This window comes from Megalopta genalis, chromosome 8 (assembly GCF_051020955.1).
Source record: "Megalopta genalis isolate 19385.01 chromosome 8, iyMegGena1_principal, whole genome shotgun sequence".
Lineage (NCBI taxonomy): Eukaryota > Metazoa > Arthropoda > Insecta > Hymenoptera > Halictidae > Megalopta > Megalopta genalis.
This window is the reverse complement of record NC_135020.1, coordinates 15,951,544-15,978,780: the sequence shown is the minus strand read 5'-3', so window position 1 is coordinate 15,978,780 and position 27,237 is coordinate 15,951,544. Positions and strand designations below refer to the sequence as shown.

The 27,237-nt window shown below is 41.2% G+C and overlaps 2 protein-coding genes across 3 annotated transcripts in view; one reads left to right on the top strand and one right to left on the bottom strand.

Moving 5' to 3' along the window:
* Positions 1-1,346: 1,346 nt before the first annotated feature.
* Tssk (Testis-specific serine/threonine kinase) lies at positions 1,347-13,851 on the top strand. 2 transcript variants are annotated; one of them, XM_033465254.2, is made up of 4 exons: positions 1,347-1,825; positions 5,984-6,157; positions 10,074-10,739; positions 13,481-13,851. In XM_033465254.2, the coding sequence occupies exons 1-4, from the start codon at positions 1,793-1,795 to the stop codon at positions 13,652-13,654; spliced, it is 1,047 nt and encodes a 348-aa protein (XP_033321145.1). In that variant the 5' UTR covers positions 1,347-1,792; the 3' UTR covers positions 13,655-13,851. The 2 variants fall into 2 exon arrangements, with proteins under 2 accessions (XP_033321145.1, XP_033321144.1); XM_033465253.2 differs by having other exon boundaries at positions 1,347-1,876.
* Positions 13,852-14,201: 350 nt separating this feature from the next.
* LOC117217565 (unc-112-related protein) overlaps positions 14,202-27,237 on the bottom strand; it is a 132,728-nt gene continuing 119,692 nt past the window's right edge. The window contains exons 3-8 of the mRNA XM_033465252.2: positions 24,909-25,177; positions 23,571-23,990; positions 17,785-18,213; positions 15,746-15,958; positions 15,426-15,662; positions 14,202-15,309 (exon numbers count right to left, since the gene is read on the bottom strand). Of these exons, the coding sequence (XP_033321143.2) occupies positions 15,109-15,309; positions 15,426-15,662; positions 15,746-15,958; positions 17,785-18,213; positions 23,571-23,990; positions 24,909-25,177 (1,769 nt within the window). The 3' untranslated portion in view covers positions 14,202-15,108. The remainder of the gene's footprint in view (positions 15,310-15,425; positions 15,663-15,745; positions 15,959-17,784; positions 18,214-23,570; positions 23,991-24,908; positions 25,178-27,237) is intronic.

Sequence of the window (27,237 nt, the reverse complement as noted above, 5' to 3'; positions counted from 1 at the left end):
CGTTACCAGTGACTCGTTTGCAGTTATCCGTTCCCTCGTTACACCGTTACCAGACACACGTTACTCCGTTACCCGTTATCCGTTACCCGTTATCCGTTACCCAGTTTGATTACCGCATTACTGATTCAGATTCAGATTTTAGATTTTAGATTTTAGATTTTAGATTTTAGATTTTAGATTTTAGATTTTAGATTTTAGATTTTAGATTTTAGATTTTAGATTTTAGATTTTAGATTTTAGATTTTAGATTTTAGATTTTAGATTTTAGATTTTAGATTTTAGATTTTAGATTTTAGATTTTAGATTTTAGATTTTAGATTTTAGATTTTAGATTTTAGATTTTAGATTTTAGATTTTAGATTTTAGATTTTAGATTTTAGATTTTAGATTTTAGATTTTAGTTTTTAGATTTTAGATTTTAGATTTTAGATTTTAGATTTTAGATTTTAGATTTTAGATTTTAGATTTTAGATTTTAGATTTTAGATTTTAGATTTTAGATTTTAGATTTTAGATTTTAGATTTTAGATTTTAGATTTTAGATTTTAGATTTTAGATTTTAGATTTTAGATTTTAGATTTTAGATTTTAGATTTTAGATTTTAGATTTTAGATTTTAGATTTTAGATTTTAGATTTTAGATTTTAGATTTTAGATTTTAGATTTTAGATTTTAGATTTTAGATTTTAGATTTTAGATTTTAGATTTTAGATTTTAGATTTTAGATTTTAGATTTTAGATTTTAGATTTTAGATTTTAGATTTTAGATTTTAGATTTTAGATTTTAGATTTTAGATTCTTTAGATTTTAGATCTGCATCGTACAGAGAACAAGCTAAAATTACCAACAATTGGTTCTAGAAGCAGATTATTCTTGCCGGAATGCGCATTGCTTCTTACCGGAAACGCGGCAAGAATCATTCGCGTCCAACGCGTAAGAAGTTTCAATAAAATTCACGCATAATGAAACAAGTAAAGAGAATAAACCGTAAAACATCGAAAAACGTGTAAACCTAATTCGCGCCCAGACTGCGCACCAAAAAAATGGACAACCTGGGATCTTGACAATCTATCGACACTCGGTTACAATAAAAACGAGCCGCAAGGCTCGAATAAATCGTAACTTCTCTTCCGAAATAGTCGATTTTTGTGCGCCACCTGAGCGCGAATTACAGAGAAACGACCGTGCTTTTCGGCAAGCGGTGGTTGATTAGACAGACGACCACGGTCCCCCGGTCGCTCGCGATAAGAACAAAAATGCTTGCGATTTGAAAGCAGCCGTTGATCGGTGCGACGATCTCGCAACGAATCGCACTCGCCGGTCAACTGTTCGTTGTTTCTAAGTACAATGGCTGTGTTCGAATGAAACACGGATCTTTCTCTCTGCTCCGTTCCGTGCCAGGCACAAGCTGGTCTACGACGCTCAAAATTCTAGTGCACGCAGCCTTCTGACATGACAAAACGACACCCGGACAGGGGTTCGTCGACGTAACACAATCCCGACGGAGCTGATCGTCGGCTGCAAAGGGGGCCCTATACGCGTGCCCGCGCGTTCGTTCCAACAAGAGTTCGGTCGAATTTCGAGGAAGCTGCGAGCAACCGTGTGTCAAGGACCACGAGAAAAAAACCACAAGTTTCGCCGTAATCGACGAACAAGAAACAGCGTGAAAACAGAGGGAGAGAGACGACCGGAGGGAGAGCGGAGAGTAGAGGCCAGGAACGTGGGAACACGAGGAGAGACAGAGAACAAGTTCGTCTGTTATCAGCCTCGAAAGTCCAATGAAGATCCTGCGGCATGGCCACGCGACTCAGCCCCCGAAATTCGGAGGTGAACGCTCTTGAGCAGCGGGGCTATCTGATTGGCAAAAAGATCGGACAGGTTATATTACCCCCAACCCTCTCTCTTCACCCCACCTGTTCGTTAACCTCTTCCACTTCTCCTGCACCTGTTTCTATCGCGCGGCTCCGTAACGGGGCTCCTTTCTTTTTGAACTTCGCGCCGCCTTTGATCTCGCCCGGACTCCACTCCACCCTTCGTTAACCAGAAATTGCACGTTTCTTTTTCCCTTTTTTTCCTTTTCTTTTTTCTTTCTCAGTCCCGTTTTCAACCTCCGTCGATTATCCCTCGCTCTTCTTTCGGTCGCGCGTTTTATGCCCTTATTTTTCCGCGTGCTCGAACGTGTACCGGCGATTTGTAACCGCGACGGTGTGTCGCGTTTAGGCGATGCACGCCGAATATATTAGGTATATTAGGAAAGTTCTGTCCGACAGTGTCACTTCAAGTTTCAATCCATACGCAGATGTTGATTTGAGATATACAATATGACTATCTATCTCTCTTTATCGTTGCATTTACGCACATGTACTCTCCTAAATAAACTGAAACGAAGATGTCACCGCGGGGACATTTTTAACCGAGCACCTGTCGCACTCCGCAAATCCGCTCTCCTGGAGTTTTCTTTTCGATGAAATTCACGGTTCGATCAACTCTTCGCCGTATATACCGTGTACAGGATGCAATGGCTTTCATATAAGAATGTTCAGTAATGCCTCTCTAATTGACGCTCGGATTGTCCACGAAAATGGACAATTTGGGAAGACGAGGTACGATTATTCGTGAGCCTTGCGATTTGTTTTTATAGTTACGAATTGTCAGCAATTATAAAAAACGGCTTACAAGGCTCGAATAATCGTATCTCCTCTTCCCAAATTGTCCATTTTCGTGCACAATCCGAGCGTCAGTTAGGGAGACATTACTATATGTATTTACGATACCGTTCTAAAATGAATATCGTTCTAGAAATTTTATTCAAGATATATTAGGTCTACCGGAAAGTTCTGTCCGATAGTGTCACTTCAAGTTTCAATACATATGCACATGTTGATTTGAGACGTATACGACTATCTTTCTTTATCGTTGCATTTACGCACATGTACTTTCCTAAATAAACTGAAACAAAGATGTCTCATGTCGTTATTAAGCGAGACGCGATCGTGAAAACATGGCCACCGATGATAATGCCAGACCACACGCTGCTTTGGCGACTCGTCAGAAAATCGCAGAGCTAGGCCGGGAAATTCTGTCGCATCCACCACACTCCCCGGACCTAGCACCCTCCGATTATCACTTGTTTCTCTCTTTGCAAACATTTTACAGGAAAAAAAATTCAAAACCGAAGCTGACGTCAACCAAGCACTGGTTGAGTTGTTCGCCTCTAAAAATAAATCATTTTTTAAAACTGGCATTTACAAGTCGCCATCGCGCTGGCAAGAAGTCATAAGTAACGATGGAAAGTATATTCTACGATAAATATTATTAAACGTATGAAAATCGTGTTATATTTCAATTCAAAAACGGACAGAACTTTCCGGTAGACCTAATACAAGCGGACAGTCGGAAGTCGCGCGAAGCATTGATCCTTTGCGGTCGTGCGTCGAATCGGATTCGACACTGACTGCTGCGTTAATTGTAACAATATAGTCGGAAGATTATGCGTCCAGTTGAGGGTAAAGTTAAGCTTACTCGGCGTTGATTGCGATCCTATATCAGCCACAATGAATCGTATACTGTATAATGTATAATGTTGTTACGTTATTGCATTTACATTATTTATTAACAAGGGAATAATGCAACAATCCCTTGTTGCATACATATTAGGGTGTCCCATAAGTTTCTTCCCTTTTTTTGATGCGAAATGAATACACGATATTTTTTGTTTAAGATGGATTTATCATGATATATATGAACCGTTCTGTTCTATAACCTTCTTCCATCTCTCAGGAAGCCTCATTATGCCCTCTTTCCAAAATTGTCGAGGCTTATTTGCAAAATACTGTTCAAGGTGCGTTTTTATCTCGCTTACGAATTTAAACCGTTTTTCACGTAGAGAATTTTTGAACGAGAAGGACAAGTAATAATCGAGATGGAGCAATGTCTGAAGAGTACGGAGGATGAGATAGAACGTTCCAATCGAACTGCAATCATTTTTGTCTTACGAACAACGCGACACGCGGTTTTGCGTTGTCGCGATGAAAAACGACGCCGCGTCGGTTCGCCAATTCTGGCCGTTTTTCTGCTATGGTGGCTTTCGATTCGTCGAGTTGATTACAATATTTAGCCGAATCGATCGTTTCACCTTGAGAAAGGAGTTCGTGGTAGACTACGCCTTTCCAGTCCCACCAAACGCGCGAAAGAACTTTCTTCGGACGAAGTCCTGACTTCGCAACAATTGAGGGACCATTTCCTTTTGACCAAGTTCGTCTTCGATGCACATTTTGCTATGAAATCCAAGTCTCGTCTCCAGTGACAAGTCTCTTTAGGAAAGGATTTCTTCCATGTCGTTGGAGAAGCAAATCGCACGTAGAGACGCGGGTTCGTAAGGCTGGTGTCAACACCTATCGACGGTGTGATTGACACGTTCCGTGCCACGTGTACCATCGATGGTACACGCTTGCATGTTTACTTAGTGAACTGAACAAATTGTTTACAAGAAATTTAGAACCGAAGAATCAATTTCCACCGCAAGAATGGGCGTTGATAAGTTTTTGTTACGTTGTCATGTGTACGAGAATTAATAATTGCACGTAATACATCAAGTTTTAGTAAAATATCAAAGTATGAAGATTCGAGGAAAAAAAGCTCGGCACGGAACGTGTTAAATGCTTATGTACCGTTTTCCTGGGTATGTTAGTGGCATCCGCTATCTCGCGCACACTATATCGCGAATTTTCAGCGAGCATATCTTTGACAAGGTCCGCGTCCGTCGTTGTTGGACGGCCGCTGCGGTCTTGGTCTTTCAAATCAAAATTGCCAGCTCTAAATCTCTCAAATCAATCGCGGACTGTCCTAATGGTCGTAGAACCATCGCTGTAAACGGTACAAATCTCGTTTGCAGTGTCCTTTGCCCTAACACTTTTTTAAACCCTTTTAGCACCGAGCGAAAGAAGCGTACCTAGGCGAAGAATACTGGGCCGAATCGGCGAATTTGTAGAGGTTTGCGAAAATGCTCGTAAAAACCAAAGTAGGCGTGATATTTACAAAATTCGAAAAGCAGCATATTGCGAAAGGAATGGAGAATAAATCAATACCAATGAAGTTTCGATATTTGTTAAAAATCATAAGAATAACATAAGTAGAAGACAATAAAAATCGTACAAAGTAATTTCTCTTTTTCAAAACGTAATTGCACATAGAAAAAATCAACATGTTCAGAAATTGGTACGTAAAAAATAAATCGAAATATTCTATTGGTTTGGATATGTTCGGTGGCAAATGTTTAGGGCCGGGTATTTCCGAAAATAACGGGCGCGGGTTATATTGGCTATCGTTTTCAACATTTACTTTCCTGAAATTCGTGAAAGATTCACTCTGGCATATACAGACCCTCGGCACGAAACAACATAAGATATAACAAAAAGTTGATCTAATAAACATTTTTTCACTTGTGTTGCATCGAATATGAACCATTTTAACATTTTATGAAGTTATACTTAAACACAGATCTTTTGTGATGAGTATAATAAGGCTCTAACAGAGGCGCAACGATATATCGTCGTTGGTATTTTTGGCGAGTGCTAAAGCACCGTCGTTCGGTGCTAAAAGGGTTAAAAACAAACATACTATAAAAGAGCTCTGGGACGACTGCAACCGATACCCTGAACAGCCAAGAGATAAGCCCACGTGTTTATATAAACACAGCCAGTTAAAGTCATTCGTAGCGCGGCGCGGAAGGAACTTATGGGACACCCTGATATCGTTGCATATTTCAATTCCAAAACGGACAGAACTTTCCGGTCGACCTAATACTTGACGAATGCTCGATCGCGCCAAATACGACGATTCCTACGTTTCTCGTTCGTTTCGCGCGTCGAGACAGAGAACGTCGACAGGTGCAACAGAGAACTTCGGTTTCGCAGCGATCATAAATCCGCTCGGAACGCCTAAACGACTAGCTAGCTGATCGTCGCATCTTGTCTAACGTGTCAGGGCTCGTACGCGACCGTGCACCTGGCCGAATACGTCGACGGGACGAGCTCGAAGAAATTGCGATTGGCGTGCAAGATATTCGACAAAGAGAAAGCGCCCGAGGACTTTTTGAACAAGTTTTTCCCCCGTGAACTCGAGATCCTTACCAAGATCGAGAATCCCCATCTCATCCAAGTAAGGACGCTGTTCGATCTTTGTCGCAGGGGTTACTGCGACGGTTTATATAAAATAATCCGAGAGAGTTTTTTTGGTTTTTATATGTTGGGATTATGGAATGAAAATGAATATGATTCTAATACTTTGCTTAAAAGGACTTTATTTATTCTGTTTAATGAGAGAAGGTATATGAGCGAAACCGATCGAGCGATCAAACTCTACTAACTGTCCGGTAAGAAGAAACGCTTCTTTTATACCCTTTTTGGGTTCGTCGTGTCCACCAATCAGAGACGTTTTATTTGTCGCGTCTTACATTGTATACGTGACGCTGGGACCGATGTACATCAAAAGGTACCGGCGATGATGTATCGCGGCATCTAATATATACAGATTACGTCACCGTCGCTGCCCGCTGACGGAGCCGGCGAAATGTAAACCGATATCTTAACTGAAGATATCTTACTAAGTAAACTATAGATTAATTTTTGTTCGAGGCTAAAATTTCAACATTATATAACGAGAACTTTAATATAACTTGTAACAAAAAAGCGATGGGGTACAGTGTGTAAAAGGTAAAGGTAAACGAGTGACGGATGAGACAGAAATATGAACACGTCGAGAGTCGGAGGAAAACTAGCTAACTAACGTCTCCCGGTCGAGAGGTCCTCGTATTTATTGGGGAGAGCGTATTGAAATTGGTAAGGGAAAGTCCTTGGGAAGGGCGAAGGCCTTTCCCGAAGATTTTCCGACCGGGATGATCCGGAACCTAAGGTCCGTAGCTGTGTCTCGTCGTTTTTACTGTTTTATAGCGGTGTGTACGCCTCGCGTCGGGTAAACCCGAAAAAGGCATCTGCACACCCCGCTTTTGGAGGACGTGGCATTTATGTCTGGTCCGCCACAGATCGACATTGTGCCGCCACGATCCTCGAATCCGCCCCGAACTTACCGCGCGGTAACCGACGATCTGAAATACGCTTTGTCGCAGGGGCTACTGCGACGGTTTCTATAAAATAATCCGAGAGAGCTTTTGGTTTTACGTAACGAGAGCTTGAATGCAACTTGTAACAAAAAAGGCGATGGGGTGCGGTGTGTTTGAAAATACGTAAAAAGTAAAAGGTAAGCGAGCGACGGACGAGACAGAGATACGAACGCGTCGAGAGTCGGAGGAAAACTGGAAAAACTAACTAACGTCTCCCGGTCGAGAGGTCCTCGTATTTATCGGGGAGAGCGTATTAACACTTTCACAACCGCTGACACCACTGCGGTGTCATGGGCAGGCCAGTCGTTGTATGCCGGTGACACTCGTGCGGTGTCATTGGTAGACCAGTCGCTATTTGCCGGTGACTCCCACGTGGTACCAGTGGCAAGCCATTTGCAAAACTTTTCTTAACACGTTCTATGCCGAGTTGTTTTTACTCGACTTTTCACGCTGGCCATTTGATATTTTACTAAAACTTGATATATTATATGTAATTATTAATCATCGTATGTAATAATAAAACAAACTTATCATGACCCATTCTTGCGGTAGAATTAATTCTTCGGTTCTATATTTGCTACAAACTATTTTGTTAACGCATTAAAGAAACATGTAAGCATGTACCATCGATGGTACACATGGCACGGAACGTGTTTTAACCCTTTCGCTACGGGCGGATTCTCCGTCGCGGTACTTCTGCTGAACAGAGCGCTGCGACATCACTGCACGCTACGCGACGGCGATCGTCAGCGGAAGTCGGTACTCCGCGGCGGTCGGCGGAGAACCTAAGCTGTTTGAATTGAATGAATTTTTCGAACGAAAAAATTTTTCTCCAAAGGGTATTTATAAATAAAGGGTATTCCAGGGTATTTTATATCGTCTTAGCATGCGCTCTTTAATTTACAGTATGAGAGGAAATAACATTATGCAATATAATGCATCTTATGGAAAGCCACTATAGTGATCTGTAGTACCTCAGTGGCACCAAATGGAAAGCCACTATAGTGGTCCGTAGTACCTCAGTGGCATCATATGGAAAGCCACTATAGTGGTCCGTAGTAGCGAAAGGGTTAATAACGTGCGGTTGTGAAAGTGTTAACACTTAGCCAAACGAACGGGGAGATCTACCCGTTTCAAATTCAGTCGGTCGACGATCGAATGGACGATTAATCAAAAATGAAATATGATTGCTTCATTTTATTAAGATTTGCAAGAGGTACGAATGCTGAAGAAGTGATCGATGCCGTATAAGTTTGCTTCATAATTTTGGTTGAATCGAATATTTTCATTTTATGAAAATTTTTCAGCTTCCAAGCGCGGTCGTGGAAGTGTTAAAATTGGTAAGGGAAGATCCTTGGGAAGGGCGAAGGCCTTTCCCGAAGATTTTCCGACCGGGATGATCCGGAACCTAAGGTCCGTAGCTGTGTCTCGTCGTTTTTACTGTTTAACACGTTCCGTGCCGAGCTTTTTTTACTCGAATCTTCACACTTTGATATTTTACTAAAACTTGATGTATTACGTGCAATTATTAACTCTCGTACACATAACAACGTAACAAAAACTTATCAACGCCCATTCTTGCGGTGGAAATTGATTCTTCGGTTCTAAATTTCTTGTAAACAATTTGTTCAGTTCACTAAGTAAACATGCAAGCGTGTACCATCGATGGTACACGTGGTACGGAACGTGTTAATGGCGGTGTGTACGCCTCGCGTCGGGCAAACCCGAAAAAGGCATCTGCACACCCCGCTTTTGTAGGACGTGGCTTTTATTATGTCTGGTCCGCCACAACGCTTTCTCGGATATTAGAATTTCGTTTCGAATCGTCGTGGAATTTTTAACCACTTGCCGTGCTTTAACCCTTTCGCTACGGCAGCTCCATCCGCCGAAACACCGTCACCGAACGGAAACTCGCTCCGGAAATATGCACGGCGCGCGTGGTTTCTGTATATATGTTGTTCCAAGTCTTGAATAATAACTGTGCCGAATAAAACAATCGTTGCTCCGATGTGACAAGTATATTTACATTTTTAATTTAAAAAGACTTACAAAATTATAGGTAACATAGGTATTTATATAATTACAAAGCCTAACGATTAAATGTTTGATATAATTAATGACGAGACAAAAATTATTAAAAGATAATAATATGTAAGAACTAATAATATAATTCTGTGCGATATATTTGAAAGCAAGGATCTATGCAAAGGCCAACATCGCAATCTTTGCACTCGTACCGCGAATCCGTTCTTTGATCATTTTTGCTACAAATTACACGTCCGCGTCTTCTGTGTACACTTCATTTCGATGCCGCATATATGCGGCGCTCGGCGCGAAAGGGTTAACGAGTCTGACTCGCGATGAAAATTTTGGCCCAAACACGAATACGACGAGCCAGGCTCGCGAATAGATCGTCGGGCCAAACGTAAACATCACGAGCCGAGGTCGTGATCGAATGTTAGTTTCTATCGGTACGCCACCAGAGTTGGTCACGAATCTCGTATCAGAGGCCTTTACATTTCGACTCGTATTGCGACCTTTCTCGCGCATCAGTCCGATCGGTTTACCACGCGTTGACGCGTAACACTTGGGCCCGAGCTTCGTCGAGCTAAATGGCACGGCAAGGGGTTAACACGTTCCGTGCCACGTGTACCATCGATGGTACACGCTTGCATGTTTACTTAGTGAACTGAACAAATTGTTTACAAGAAATTTAGAACCGAAGAATCAATTTCCACCGCAAGAATGGGCGTTGATAAGTTTTTGTTACGTTGTTATGTGTACGAGAATTAATAATTGCACGTAATACCACAAGTTTTAGTAAAATATCAAAGTGTGAAGATTCGAGTAAAAAAAGCTCGGCACGGAACGTGTTAAACGGGTCCCACGGACCCAGCCGAGCGTGTGTGCAGCTCTCGCGAATCGACGCGACTCGACCGGGAATTACCGTTGCAGGTGCACAGTATACTGCAACGCGGTCCCAGGGTGTTCATCTTCATGCGGTACGCGGACAATGGCGACCTTCTCGACTTCGTTCTGCGAAACGGCGTGGTGCCGGAGCAACAGTCGAAGCTCTGGTTCAGGCAGATGGCATCCGGCCTGCATTACCTGCACGGGAAGAACATCGCGCACCGTGACCTGAAATGCGAGAACATCCTTCTGTCGAGGAAGTTCAACGTGAAGCTGGCGGACTTCGGGTTCGCGAGATTTTGCGTGGATCAGGCTGGAAGGCGGGTACTCAGCAACACGTACTGCGGCTCGGCCGCGTACGCGGCACCGGAAGTGGTCTCCGGCACGCCGTACAACCCGAAGCTGGCAGACGTCTGGTCCCTCGGGATCATCCTGTTCGTGATGCTGAACGCGTCGATGCCGTTCGACGACAAGAACCTGAAGAAGCTGCTGAAAAACCAGATGTCCAGGAACTGGATGTTCCGCTCGCGAATCAGGGAGACCGTCTCTGCCCTGGCCAAGAACATCGTCAAGCATATCCTCGAGCCGGATATCACTTTGAGGCTGACTTTGGAGAGGGTGCTGGCGCACGAGTGGGTCCGCGCCAAAAAGGAGAAGACCGGATCGCTTTCGGGGAGGCTCGTGCACTCGGCACCGCCTATTCATTCGCAGGTGGGCTATCATTGTCCTTCGTTTCAACGATTCAAGGTCCATTTATACGAACCGATGAACCCGGGTCGAGCGGGTTTATTATTATTTTGTATTATTGATTTTAATTATTATCATTAATTTTATTATTATTATTATTATTATTATCATTATATCATTATCACTATCACTATCACTATCACTATCACTATCACTATCACTATCACTATCACTATCACTATCACTATCACTATCACTATCACTATCACTATCACTATCACTATCATTATCATTATCATTATTATTATTATTATTATTATTATTATTATATAATAGTTAATAATAATTTCTATCGATCCGCTCGGCTCGTGCTCAGCTCGTCGGTGAACATAAATTTATTCTTTATTTACTCTTATGATTTATTTACTCTTTATTTGATCTTTATTTGCCTACAATCATTTAACACGCTAGCGGGAGAAAACCGGTGAAATTTGAGAAATTCAAAGAAATTTCTCTCGAATATATAACAAAATTTATAAAAGTAAATTTTTAGGAAGGTATTAATACTTTTCCCCGACGATAGTGTCATTCAAAAAGTCGAAGATTAATGCGTGGCTAGACTGCAGAGTCGACGATGCCTCGGCCATTTTATTTTCAATGTACCTGAATTTTTTAGAAGATTTATTATGTACTATAGGCAAGGTTATTTTATCTGTGGAGCACATTGCCTAGGGGTAGCATAAAATTTTGTGACCAGTGAAAAAGTATTACGAGGCCAGCGAAATGATTACAGGATTTAAGGGAGCGACGCCGCCGCACACTATGACAACCCACGCATAGAAGAAAAGCCATATACGTGTATTAGTTTTAGAGGTTTACATCCGCTAAAACTGACGCTTTAATATCGAAGTGTGCAGAGTTCGCAAGTGGAAAATTTAGATTGCAAAAAGATTAAACGACTGGACTTCGGTTGTAGAAATATCCGTTTTGCAGTTATTGCGGAGATATTTGCAATATTCGGCCAGAGAGTGGTGTCAATGTCACGAGCAAGACGACACAAGATGGCCGCCGCTAACAGTTTTTCGTAAATATCGAGAGATGTAGAGCTCGAATCGAAAATTCACGAAATTAGTTAGACCCGAAGAGAAGAATAGTTAGGGAAGCTCGGCGGCTCTCGGCGAAAGACGAAGGGAGAGGTCGGGGTGGCGAGTTAAAAATAGAGGTCCCTAGAGCCTGCGAACATCATAATGCTTCTCTCACTAGCACTACATAATAAGTACTCGGGCTTTGAATTAATAAACACGAGATACGCATCTTGATTTCATCACAGCACTCGAGGACGCTTGTTTAACCTATGCTTAAATCCTCAAGCGATATTGGGTGGGTCTCTTTTACACTCTGTGAGACACGTTTAGACGGATAGCAATCTTTTTTAATTCTCTGTACACACAAAATTAGAATGTGCCCCGTATCAATCTTATTTCAACACTAAACCTACCGCGGTCAAAGTGACCGCTTTCTTATTTTGCAATTCTGCAAAGTTCCGAGACTCTTTCGTGAAAAACGCTTGAATAAGTTATATTATTGGAGCAAGTTTTATAATAAAAACTTTACAAATACTAAATAAATTCGGTCTTCTCACTTTTGTGAAGCAGTACATTAATGCTTATTATTATTATATTATTATTATTATATTATTATTATTATTATTATTATTATTATTATTATTATTATTATTATTATTATTATTATTATTATTATTATTATTATTATTATTATTATTATTATTATTATTATTATTATTATTATTATTATTATTATTATTATTATTATTATTATTATTATTATTATTATCAATGCTTGGTAGGTTTAGTGTTAATAGATTATTTTTAAACTTTTATTTTTAATGGTATTATCTTGTAACTTCTGTTTCTACTGGAATAATTTCCCCTTTGCATTCGAATGATACCGAAATAATTTTCACATTATCAAAATTTATATTTAGAAAACTATTGATACTATTAACTGATGAACCAGTCCAAAAACTCAATGTCACATTCATGAAATGCACTAAGTCGTATAAAAGCTCATGTCGAGGTTCCTGTTTTTGGGTCTACAATTTTAGCTTCAATTTGATTAAAAATGGATACTTATGGGATATCACGGATATTAGTAGTATTTGATAAATCTTTATTAAACTCAAATAGATGAGTTATTATTTATTGTTTATTAGGTTCAATTATTTTAGGTTTAAATTGTTTACGGCAATTAGATATGAAGCTTTTAGTGGCTTATTCTTCAGTAGTTCATATAGGATTATTAGTTAAAAGTATATTAACATTTTGTGAAGTTAGTGCTAAGGGGTGTTATATTATGATAGTAGGCCATGTTTTATGTTCTTCTCTCTCTCTCTCTCTCTCTGGGTTATTTTATTTAGTTAATGTAAATTATAAGGAAGCTAATAGACGATTGATGTTAATTAATAAGGGGATATTGAATTATATACCAAAAATTAGTATAACTATTAACTATTACTAAAATTATTAACTTATTAATCAAAATAGAAACACTACAGGTCGGACAAATTATTTTGGATTCAGAGTTAAAGTAGTTTCCAGTGCAAAGGGTTGAAATATTGAAAATATTGAAGTCACGTTTAGTCTGTTCATATTTAACGTGATCCGTGAACATTTAGAATTTAAAAAATTCTTTGCTTCACGGCAAACTGGTTCTAAGCAATTTGAACAAGTTTCGTTGATCGTCAGATGTGTGGGACCGGTGGCAATTTGGTCGGAGCCGGGGCCGCAGGTGGCTGCAACGTGCCTGTAGTTCTGAGAGGTCTGTCGTCCTTCAAGAATTCCGAGATTCACGGCCAGGGCAGCGCTTTCAAATCCACTGACAGTCCGAGGAAAAACGCGCAGCTGTCTGCCGTCGAGTGAAGAGAAAACCAGTCAGGACCACAAGGATGAACCAGCATCGTTATTCGTGCGTCGAACGTCGACGAGGCGCCCGGAAACCGGGCGCCGCCAAAGACGACGGTGTTTAGAATTCATTTTATTTTTACTTCCCTGATTATTGTCGATCCTATACATGGTTTTTAATAGTGCATACTTTAATAAAGAATTTATCGATTTTATACCCCTTTTCTCCGCATCGCCAGTCGAAACTCGACCATTATCATTTGATATTAAAGATACTGAGGTAAACGATCAGAACTTTTAGTCAAGTAAACATTTAGCAGTAACAATAAACGTCTCCAGAAGATAGGTGTCTTTTTTTGGTTTTTATATCAGGGTAAAATCTTCGACACAAGATCCCCTTAAAATCTTACGACGACATTGCCGCACCACGGAACTGTTTAACACATTACTTCAGGGTAACAAATTACGTCCAAATGCGCTTTCCGACGCCATTCGTCATCCTCCAAGCCATTATCAGGCGAGACGACCCAACCGAGAAGATAGGTGTAAAGTGAACGGAGACGCGTTAATAATAATTAAGTTTATTGTACATCTAGCGCCTATCAATATACAAAACTATAGTTTTTCTGATTACACGTTCGGCAACGTGACCGCTATAAGTAGATAGATAGTATGCAACGGTACAGGTAAATATGTTTAATAATATATATAATATATATATATATATAGTTTACATTAAAACAACAAATAATTTACACGATTCAATATGACGGCCGCGGGCCGTAGGTCGATCTCGCCCGGCATAGCACCCCATGCCGTGAAAATAAAAATACATGTATTTGCCCGAGGGAGATCGACCCGGGCACAGCCGGCCTCAAAATCATCGAGAGGACTCTCCGGAAGGAATCGGGGGGTCGGGGAAGGGTATTAGGCATGCTTATCTAAAAATATTAATTCGTTCATGACCTTAATCAACGGCGTCGCGTGTAGAAAAGGGCGCGGTTTCGGGTATTGCATGGTCGTTGTGCGTGTTTCGCTCGGTTACACGAGCTACGTGTGTTCCATTACAAGATGCTCGGCGGATAAGAACTGCGTGTCATCGTCATGTACAAAAGTAGCGAAGACTATCAACGTGGTATCTCGGAGTCGCGCGGTCGATTAATTGCCAACGGATCCGACGTGGACTCCCGCGAGAGTCCTGTCTCCTGTCAGGATCCCTGACAGTTGCGCACCGGACAACTTGTTCACCTATTTACAAATTCTAGAGTAAAGCGTGTCTAAGCATAGATCTCGTTATTTTTACAAACGTGTCAGCCAACAAGTGTGTCGCCGTTTCAGATCGGAGATTTCTCTCTGCTCTCTCTCTCTCTCTCTTTTTCTCTATTTCCGAAAATAATTTGCATATCGAGACTTCGTCGAGCGAAGACTTGGAAAAAGATATTCTTTTCTTTACGGTTGTATCCACGGGAATTTTAAATCCATCCGCCGGTTAGTTTGTGGAACATCTCCTCGTTCAGCGTTTGGTTGACTTCCTTGGAGCGCATCGAGAGGAATATGTAGCCCCCGATGAACTCGTGGACCACTTTGCAGTCCGCTGATTGACACTCGAAGATTATGTTCTCCTCCTCGAACTGTACCATCATGTGCTTCACCTCCCAGTTCACATTCCAGGCCTGTAAAACGCGCAGAGAGGATATTATTGATTTGACAATGAATAATGTACCGTTAATGCTGCACTAACATCCGGAAAAGTGAAAAGCGTAAATGGAAAATCGTCGCGATCACTGACCTTCATGGTATTGTATCGCCACGTCTTCAAATGATCGCCACTGTGAAGCTCCATTCTCATCAGCCTGTTATTGGCGATGCCCAACAGCTCGTCTTTGCTTTTCCCGGTGAACCTGACCACGAACAGTGCGATGCCATACTCGGGCAAAGACTGCCACGCCTTTATATAATTCAGCTTGGCTTCGATCAGAGAGAGGTCCTTCACGTTTGCGTGCGCTTCCAGGATCCTCTGAACCAACTGAAGCACGTACAACAAATTTGCAATTAGTAAAAATGATCTTTCCTAGTCAAAGTGATCGTGTATGTTCAACGAATACACACTTTTCCTTTGAACTTCTTGACGAATCTGGGCGCAACGTAGTCGTCCGGAACGATATCCAGGGCAGTCGGATTGATCGCAGGTGCGGGGGCGGGCCTCTGCAATTGCAGGAAAGCGATGATGCTATTCACTTCGCTCTCGTAGGACGAATCAGCGAGGGTGCGGCCCTTGGCCGCCAGTCTACACGCTGCCATCCACTTCGCGTACTGCTGCTCCTGTAACAGGCCAAACCTTCGTCATACCCGCTTCCTTTTTGCAATTTTACATCGTTCTTTGACATTTTCTTCGTCGTTTAATACCGCTCGCTCGCAGACCACTTCCTTCCCAATAAATATGCATTGGTCGATGCAATTTGAACTTAGTGTCGGTCAACTTTGCAGTACGAAAGGATACTTTTTTTTTCGCAGAGTGCGATTGAGTGCGACCTGAGTACGATTAGGCCCGAGTGACATGAAGCCTGAGGTCTGAGTCTCGAACTTTCTTCGATTTACATACAGTTTCCTTAACACCAAAATGACCGGTTTTCAATTTTTTAATTTCAGGATACTAGAAAATTCGGAGACCTCTTCGTGGGAAATGATCGAACAAATTACATTATTAATGCAAGTTTTATAGGTAAAACTTTACAAAATCTGAATTCTATCTGTTCACTCTTATGAATCGAAGCACGCCAGTCACCATTGCTGCTCGGTAGGTATAACAGACCTAAAACCAGACAAGGGATGAATAGTCACCCTCGAGAACCTAAGAGGCCTAGCAATAATACAAGTCGACATCATCCACGAGTTTCCTTTATTATTAAACGAAAAAGCAATTGTTCTAATCAAGCCCGGATCTCGTTAAAGAAATCCTGAACAAACCCTACGCCGTTGATAATACTTAATACCTAAAGTACAATAGAGATTCTCTTATCCGAAGGTTTATTTTTGTAACATCCTGATACCAAAACATTCTATTATCTACATTCTATTATCTATCTTCTATTCTACTATCTACAAACATTCTATTATCTATCTTCTATTCTATTATCTACAAACATTCTATTATCTATCTTCTATTTTATTATCTACAAACATTCTATTATCTATCTTCTATTCTATTATCCACAAACATTCTATTATCTATCTTCTATTCTATTATCCACAAACATTTATTATCTATCTTCTATTCTATTATCTACAAACATTCTATTATCTATCTTCTATTCTATTATCCACAAACATTTATTATCTATCTTCTATTCTATTATCTACAAAATTCTATTATCTTTCTACTATTCTATTATCTACAAACATTCTCTTATCTATCTTCTATTCTATTATCCACAAACATTTATTATCTATCTTCTATTCTATTATCTACAAAATTCTATTATCTTTCTACTATTCTATTATCTACAAACATTCTCTTATCTATCTTCTATTCTATTATCCACAAACATTTATTATCTATCTTCTATTCTATTATCTACAAAATTCTATTATCTTTCTACTATTCTATTATCTACAAACATTCTCTTATCTATCTTCTATTCTATTATCCACAAACATTTATTATCTATCTTCTATTCTATTATCTATCTTCTATTCTATTATCTACAAACATTCTATTATCTATCTTCTATTCTATTATCTACAAACATTCTATTATCTACCTTCTATTCTACTATCCATCTTCTATTCTATTATTCATTCAGTTTCTCTACCAGACGATAACGTATCTAAATAATAAACTGATTAGACAACGGAACACATGCTCGGTTACCGGAACATTGTAAAAATAAATGTTCGAGTGAAGGAAGTCTCTGTTGTACCAGCATTTAAAACAGACAAGGGATGAGGAAATCAACAAGGGTCGGTGACAATAAATATTGAACATTGATCAGAAGAAGAATTAGAAGTTCTCCTCATATGGTAAAATGACAAAACAGTTGTTCGAAAATCAGCGAATCGAATGTTTTAGCCAACGCGCGGCTAACTGAAAGGAAAAAGGGGCGAGCGAGAGGGTGCGGACGACGGCGTAGCCCACACACGGCACTCACGTTGTCGCATCTGATCCACATCTCGGTCATGCCCTCGGCGCTGGGCACCTCTAGCCTGATGCCGTATCGTCCTTGGGAGAGATGCACGTCGGGCGTGACCTCGCATCCACGCAGGTTGATCACGTGGGCAGGTGCCTCGCTGCTGTTGGTCTCCTCCCTGGTTTTGTAGAGCCTGAGCTGAAGGTCCCGGCAGGTGACCCAGTAGCGTTTGAACGCCTTCAGCGTGAACCGCTTCGGCTTCGAGAACCGCAGATGATCGCACAGTTCCGGGACCTGGGTGATGTCGCTGGGCCCGTTGCTGATGTTGCTGCCCTCGAGGGTCACCTGGAGGTCCGTCAAGGCTGCGTCAATGTCGTCCTCGACCGGCGACGAGGCGCCGTTGCTGTCGTAGCTCGGCTGCGGCACGCTGGCCTGGAGATTCACTTGCACCTGCGAACAGGGAATACCAATGAGGCCTACGTCACCCGGGCCCGGCTGCCATACGCGCTCCTTTTATCGTTATGTCCTCCTCCGGTCGCCGCGGAGCCGGTAGGCGGATCGGAAAAACGGAGAGAACGTTCTCCCGGCTCTCGGCATAAAGTCGACCAACGGATTTGCATGCGAATAGGATCGCGTGGGGGTCTCTCTCTCTCTCTCTCTCTCTCTCTCTCTCTCTCTCTCTCTCAGCCGACGGCTATAACCGGAGGAACGCTGCCGGTTTTCTCGTCACGTTTTTAAATAGGACTTATCCCAGTTACGCTGCTCCGCAATACCCGAGCGGATAAAAACGCTTGCAAGCGAGCCGACTGCATGGTACCACCTCGGTCTGTCGGTGGCAGATCGTTCTGGCTAGATGCTTCTGGATCGCTATTCTTCGGAGTTGCGGATAGTGCGTACTCCGGGATGAGACAATTGGGTTTAACGATTTTTAGAATGGTCCGAGAAAGTTTCGGTTTTTAGGAGAGATTGTTGGAGATAGTCGTGGCTGATTGATATCGGATAGACTGTGGATTTTTATGCAAAATAGAAACGGTCTGCATTAATCTCGAAAGCCATTTTAATCTAAAATAACTCTGCTGACTTGTAGTATTTTTATTCTATATGACAAAGTGCATTTTTCACGAGTATGAAATTGAGCCTTGCGACTCTTACAACAGTTACATTTAACAATTTTTTTTTAAATCCAAGCATTGTGATAATGTAACAGTTATCTTCAGCGATGTCTCAGAATCGCCACGCGAGTGCGAAGGGTTAAATGCGAAACACGAGATTGAAGTAGCAACGTATTTCTTCTAATAGTTTTAATAAATCGAAAGTAACGTTCTTCACCGATACCCTCAACAGTATTTTACCTCTGTATTTTTTACTTGCCCACTTTTACGACGAACGCATAGAATCCGCAGTCTACCGATGAGAATCTTTGCGCGGAATGAAATTTATGCGTTGCTGATTGCGCGCGTGGATTTACTGATTTAAATTTAACCTGCTCATTTGTATTGAAAAGAATGTGTGAGAATCGATTCAACAGAGATCAAAGTCCTGTAGAACTCGTCATCGATGGACAAGTATAGTAATGTCTCTCTAATTGACGCTCAGATTGTCCACAACAATGGACAATTTGGGAAGAGAAGATACGGTTATTCGAGTTTTGTGGCTCGTTTCCTTATAATTGTTGACAATTCGTAACTATAAAACCAAAGACAAGGCTCGCATAATCGTATCTCCTCTTCCCAAATTGTCCATTTCTGTGGACAATCTGAGCGTCAATTAGAGAGACATTACTGTACTACTTTTCTTATGATCACTTAACGCATACGATGTTGGTAGACCTGCCTATAATTTAAAAAAAGAAGCAGGTCGCCCGTAGTGATCAAAAGTTTGGCCACCTATGAGCTAGATGATCTATTAGATTGCGCGACCTCTGACACCCGGGAAAGGACAAGGAAAATTATACGAATTCGAAGCGATATTTCAGATGAATTTTGTGATATGTTCTCGTGAGCTTCGGACCTTGCAGTTCGCTTTTATTAATTACCGATTGTCAATAACAATTTTCCAAAATGCGATACCCGTCCTCCATATTGTATCCGTTATTTTGTTTCCTAATATTGCAAATTCGGATCCCAGAAGTCCCACAAACATTCCGATACCAATTTTTGTAAATTCTGGAGTTAAAAATTCAACGAACAAAGTGTCTTGTGCCTAATACGACGGACGGGTGCTCGAGTAAATGATTCGAAGTCTGGATTCCCAATCAGCAAGCACGAAGGTCTACTACAGTAATGTCTCTCTAATTGACGCTCAGATTGTCCACAAAAATGGACAATTTAGAGAGAAGAGAGACGATTATTCGATCCTTGCGGTCCATTTTTATAGTCACGAATTGTCAACAATTATAAAAACGAGCTGCAAGGCGCGAATAATGGTATCTCCTCTTCCCAAATTGTCCATTTTTGTGCACAATCTGAGCGTCATTTTGTCAATCGATCGCCATTTTGTATGCTCTGCCGAGAAAAAACTGAAGTGATTTTGTACACGTTGCTTTTTTGTATTTCCACTTTAAGCTTGAATATTTGAATAAAATGAAGAGGCATCCTTATTGGACTTTTGAATTTATTTCATTTCGGGATTAATCCGCACTGGCCGGAGTTTAAAGTATTATATTAAAGAAGTTTATTAACCGCAAGGTCCGAATAATCGTATCTCCTCTTCCAAAATTGTCCATTTTTGTGCACAGTCTGAGCACAAAAATGGTCTCAGTTAAGGAGACATTACTATGTCCCGAATTTGTCTAAGAAAGTGTAAGTTCGCATAAATATTTGATCGATAACTTGAATAGAGTGTTACATTCCTACAAGCTCCATTGTCGACTCTGGATCGGGTACCCGGCGATGTATGCACGTACAAATACTTTCTCCTTTTACCGACTACGTGTGCAATTTATCTTAAAGAGGAATGCGCTTCCTGTTACATAAAAATCCTGTTTTCGCTACTTAAAAGCTACTTATTACACTGATATTTACGAAACCGACTAATCAAACGCTTTCGATCACCGTCATTCGTAAGCGACATTTATGAACCTTATAACTTTGTGTGCGCTTCGATCATCGATACGAAATAATGATGAACTAACGTCTCTACGATTTCTGTCCGGTCTCGATCGTCGAGATCGTTTGTCTCGTAATACGCTCGGCTGACGGTGTTACCATCGTAATATTTTGGCAACATTCTTCGTTGGCATCGCGAGTTATTTCCGTCAGCCGGATCTCGAAGTATATATAGATCGATCCGGTCTGCAGGCACCGGATGTTTGGATCGTGAAAACGTTGTCGCGTAAACAGTCGCGTGTAGCTGTCCGGAGATATCCGCGGAAACTGCGGATCTATCGCTAAGTATACGTTTCTCCTCTAGGATCGAAAAAGTACGCGGCGTTCCATAACAGCAATCTATTATACTTAATACCAGGTTTGCGAGACGTGCCAAAATGGCGAGTACCAATTTTCTTGATTTACGCTTATTGGAATTGCGAACACACGTTTACGGGAAATTTATTCAAGAAATTTGTTTCGTTCGACATATATATATTGGGTTGGCAACTAAGTAATTGCCGATTTGTTCAATGAAATAAAAAATTCTTTTTTACTTGGAACGAAGTTTAATCTGTAATGTATTTTCCATTTTGTTCGATGACCTTTTGCCATCTCTCTGACAACTTGAAAATTCCGCGCTCGTAGAAAGTCTGATCCTTTTCGGCCAAAAACTGAGTTAAGTGTGCTTGTTATTTTTATGGAGCAATCGAAATCAGGAGCAAACAAATATATCTATTCCATCAGAATCGATTAGAATATCGATTGCATGGATCATCGTTTGTACTATCATCCCTCAAAACCACGTCGAACGCTTTAAAAAAGGTATATCACACAGTATGGACATGTACACCATCATTACATAGCTGTGAAATAATGCGAATCTATTACAGTTAATTTCTTGCAAGAACCTCTTCTGGAACGGAAGCTGGCGGTGATGAGGAAGGACATAAATCAGGATACGTTCAAAGAGCAGCATACGTGATCAGATTGCGGACCATTGCGTAACGTAAAGATTCTCTACGTGAATCGCATGAAGTAGGAGTTAAATAGAAAGTGTTCTTTAACCTCTTGCACACTACGATTTCTTCCGCAGCTACGTTGATTATTATTTATTATTATTAATTATCATTAGCACTTCTTTGTATTTAACAAATTCTTGCACGAGAAAGAAAAATATTTATTGTACGCCAATCTTCAATTTCGCGATAGATTTCTACTCCACGCTTAAGAAATTCTTAATGTAAATATAATAAATATAAAGACATTCGAAATGTAGTATAACATTTATTATTATACCCGATTATAAATTATATATTATATTTATTTATGCGAATGACGAAGCAGCGATAGTGTCGGAGTTATGAATACAAATATTATGCGCGGGGTAGAAACCTCCCTTAGGGTTAAATATCGACAATGGAAGAGTAGAATTTGATTTCGACACAAAAGCCGCGAGTAACGTTCGCATTTAATGGATTATGTTTGAAATCATCATAACGAGACTAACACGATATTATAAAGGGTGTCCCAAAAATGTCTCGCAATCCGAAAGTGACGGCTTCCTCAGATCATTTGAAGCAACTTCTTCCTTTACAAAAATTTTCTCCGAGGCACCGTTAACGAGTTATTAACGAAAAACAGTGACCAATGAGAGGCGAGCTCGGCTGGCGCTAGGCGGCCGAGTCAACAGCGCCAGCGGTCGAGCGGTCGAATCCCAGTTCCGCTGATTGGCTCGGTCGCCTCTCATTGGTCACTGTTTTTCGTTAATAACTCGTTAACGGTGCCTCGGAGAAAATTTTTGTAAAGGAAGAAGTTGCTTCAAATGATCTGAGGAACCCGCCATTTCCGGATTGCGAGACATTTTTGGTACACCCTGTACGTAGAACAAGGGGTTAAAAATTCTTTGAATCCTTCTGCTGTTTCGAATGGCACCTATCCACTCTTGTCGTGAATGCTTGATCTGCCTGCAATGTCTATAATCTAATATCTAGACAAAGATGCGGTAGCTATTAGGTTATGTAATAAGTCCGTTCGCGTTTTCTTGTAAGAAAATATAGTATCGTGCAGTCGTCGACGCTAACGGACTTATACAATTTCAGCCTGATCTAGCTTGTCTTAAAGTAAACACTTCCAGCTTTCATTTAAGCTGAGTTGCATAGAAATACAGTAATTTCTTCCTAATCCGCGCTCAGATTGCGCACAAAAATGGGACAATTTGAGAATAGGAGATACGATTATTCAAGTCTTGCGTCTCGTTTTTATAGTTATTGACAATCAGTAACTATAAAAGCGAGCTGCAAGGCTCTAAGCCTACAAGAACATATCTCAAAATTCATCTGAAATATCGCTTCGAATTCGTGTAATTTTCCTTGTCTTTTCTCGGGTGTCAGAGGTCGCACAACTTAATAGATCATCTAGCTCATAGGTGGCCAAACTTTTGATCACTACAGGCGATCTGCTTCTTTTTTAAAATTATAGGCAGGTCTACCAACATCGTATGCGTTAAGTGATCATAAGAAAAGTAGCAATTTAAAGCCAAAAATAAGGTTAAATTCAAGATAAACATATATAACATCAGACAGGTGGGCGACGAGGAGTTGTTACGCGGTCGATGCTTCGATCTATCCGAACATCTAACCCCTGATCTATCCGATCATCTAACCGTAAAGATCCCCCAAAATTCCCCGTGTGGAAGGCTGCAAAATATTCTCAACTGACCTGCAGAGCAGCGAACATCAGCATCTCCTCTTCGGTGCAGTCGATCTCCTCGGCCAGCAGCTGCCACTTGGCCTGCTCGTACATCATGTTGATCCTGACTGCGTCGGTTTTCGGGTTGAGGTCGTAGAACGAGTAGAACTTGAACTTGAGCCGCAGGGTGTCGAACTCGCGGATCCCCTGTTCCATGATGGACAAGGAGGAGTCGAGCCACGCGACGTTCATCCTGGCGCGTTCGACGAGGTTCTTCGGCCTGACCAATTTCGCTCGGACATCGGGCGAGATGGAGGTCGGGCTCTGGGCCAGGGACTCGGACAGGGCCCCGTTCAACGCTTCCAGGCTCATCGTGCTGTTGTTCGCGTTGAACGAGTCCGAGCTACCGAAACCGGACGAGTTGTTGTTCCTCTTCCACGTACCGGTTTGCTGTCGAAGAGAACAGGGCCGCGTGTGAGAGGGAGCACGAGGCGACGAGATACTACTGCAGGTTCACCGAGCAATAAATACGCCTAATGACCACTCCCGGGGCCCGGAAAAACTGGGCCCGCTCGCGAGAAGCAAATTAGTTTCCCGAGAGGAACGACTCTGCGGCGCGGTAATGATAGCCCCGCGCCGATAAATCATAGCACAGGCAATGGGGTCGATCGGGGATTATTTATTACCATAACAGGTCCGGGCCCTGGATTCTCTCTCTCTCTCTCTCTCTCTTCATCGCTGCCATTTCCTATCGATTCGGATCTCGAGCATCTACAATCTACAGCTTCATGCTCGAGAAAGCACGCGAGAGATACGCGATGTTCGTAGCGAATGAAATCTTTGAAAAGCTTTGTGAATATATGTAGTAAATTCTCATAAATTCTCCGTCAGCTTGTGAACAAAAATCGAAAATTTGGGAAGAGGAGATGCGATTATTGTATTAATCAGTCCACACGAACAGCCGTAAACAGCAATTTCTTCCTAACTCGCGCTCAGATTGAGCACGAAAATTGACAATTAATCTTGCGTCTCATTATTATAGTTGTCGACAATCGGTAACTATAAAAACGAGGCTCAAATAATCGTATCTACTTTTCCCAAATTGTCCATTTCTGTGCGCGAACTGAGCGCGAATTAGAGAGAAATTACAAGTGTTTCTTCTTATTTATTGTTTTTTTCTTCTATTCTATTTATTTCGAACCCTTGCCTATTTAGCGAAAGCAAAAACTCGTTCGTCCCGGTAACACATAGTGAATAGATACGAACAATAGATTCTATCTAGCTGCATGGGACGTTATTTACGACCCGATCTAATATTTTCAATCAGAGATTGCCTTCCGAAAGCCACGCTAATTGTTCATCGCTTACCGAGATCGGTGAGCTGATCGGAGTGCTATGATTCCTGTTGTTGGGCGTGACCGGTGCGCACATGAAGGGGCTGCTCTGGTCCAAACTTCCCGTCGATCCCCTGGGACTCTGGCTCACCGGGATAAAAGTGTTCGTGTCTGCTGGCACGTTCCAATGGCCGTTCTTCTGGTTCTCGATCTTCTTCTTCGCCGGCAGGTCCTTCAGATTGTATTTGAGGTGGTTCGGCTCGAGCGGTTTGCAGAACGACAGCTCCTCTGGATGTCTGATACCTGAAGAATTAGGGGATGTTCGTGTGTTAGAGGAGTATTCGATTGTACGGATTGTTCGTTCGATTCTTTTGTGCAACAGACTACGAGGCGGTCTTTTTGTAGTTATTTTATCGCATATAAAAGTGATGTTGCACTGCTAGATTTATATATACATGTCGATTCTCTATAGAGCATTTTTAATTGGGAGAAAATTATTTGTCGATGTAGCAAGGCTGTTTTTTATAATATATATATATAATAATTAATATCTATATAATATATAACAATAATATATATAATATATAATAATAATATAATAAAATAATAATATATATAATATAAAAATAATATATATAATAATATATATAATAATAATTTATAGAGACTCTCATAACGATTGAGTGAATAAACATAAATCAAGCATATATGATAATAAAAATGTCGGAAAATCTAAATAAATTTAATCTTGATGTTTTTATAAAGCAATATATGTCTGTGATTTTTAAATTAAATTAAATTAAATTAAATTTCTATTAAGAAGACCTATTAAAAATTAAAATATTTCCCGCGAGTGTTTTCCATATTGTAAAATAGCCTTGATGCCTTACATGTTCTTAGTATTTGCAGAGAAAATTTCTCTCATGCAAATAAATAAATAAATAAATAAATGAAATGAAACCGTTTAGAATATAGACAGTATAGAGCCACATTTCTGAATCACTGTGCACAGGTGGAGGAACGGTGCTAATAAAGCACGCGAAACATAAATTTCTTGCAAACGGAGCGTATCAAAAACTCGACAGAAAAATGAGAACTGCAGCGAGAGAGAGAGAGAGAGAGAGCTTGACAACCCAAAGAGAAGAACAGCTGTCGAGCGCGTATGACGAAACGGTCAGTTTTTGCGGCTAAATATGGCGTACCCGAGTGTTGCCATTTCGTCGCAACACCTTCGAAGACTTCGAAGAAACTGTAATTGTAAGCGGAGGCCGGTTCCGAGGCGTTTCTAGTCGACGAACACAGCGTGTCGAAGCAGAGAGCCAAGGACTCGAACAATTCAAATCGTGCAGCCCGGCCGTATGAAAATTGTTCGATCTCGTTCGTAACACGCGAGTTCTCTTTTCCATCTGTTCGCCAAGAGACAATATCTGCGAGAAAAGTGTGCTGTCCGATCTATTTGCGAGCGTGACACGCGGAAGGCTATCGTCGAGGTCATCTGTCTGCCAGCAGGCGACAAAAAGTCAAGAAAACGCGGCTTAATAACCGTTGCGACAACAGGAATGCGTTGACAGCGGTTCGCTATCGTTCCACCGCGTTCCCGAGAAAGCCGGGACACGTTCGCGTCCACCATTTTCTCGAGGCGTGTTGGCGAATCGAGCGAATAAAGATCGCCGTTTCTTTTTTTTCTTCTTTTTTTCTGGACGGTTCCTTTTTTAGATCGGAAATTAGACAACGGTACGCGGTGGCTTCGTTATCGCGGCGAGCCACTTCCTTGATTAAAAAGCTGCCCGTTAGATCGCCTCGGCGAAGTTCAGGCACGAGGGGACCCCGTGACCTTCGCGTGACTGGGAATTTAACAATTTTATTTCATCACGGCGATTAATTAACGCCCGGCGCGCTCGGTTACGTGCCGCGTTCGCGCCGGCAATCTCGCTTGGAAAAGCCGGGGCCTCGCGGACCGTTTAGCGCCGACGGTTTTTTGGTTCACACCTGTTCGACGTTTTTGCATAGACGTTCACGTAATCCGGCTGACCGAACGGCGATTTCGTTGAATTCGTATCAGTTGAACGTAACTGGACACACAGTGGTCCACAAAAGTGTTCGTGCAACTTTTAAAATATATGCAACAACTATTTTAAAACTGAACTAAATAACTTGAATTCTTTTTTTTTAGATGATTAAGGGACTACTAGACGATGACTGAAATGCTTTGTTTTTAATTTTGCTATTACTTGGAATGTCGAAAAAGAAAAAAATATAAAAGTCTCTTGTTTTTTTAACTTTCTTTTTAACTGGGCCTATAACGAAAATTTGAAAAATGTCTGTCGCAGATCTCGGTAACCTATATGCATGTTGAACATTTT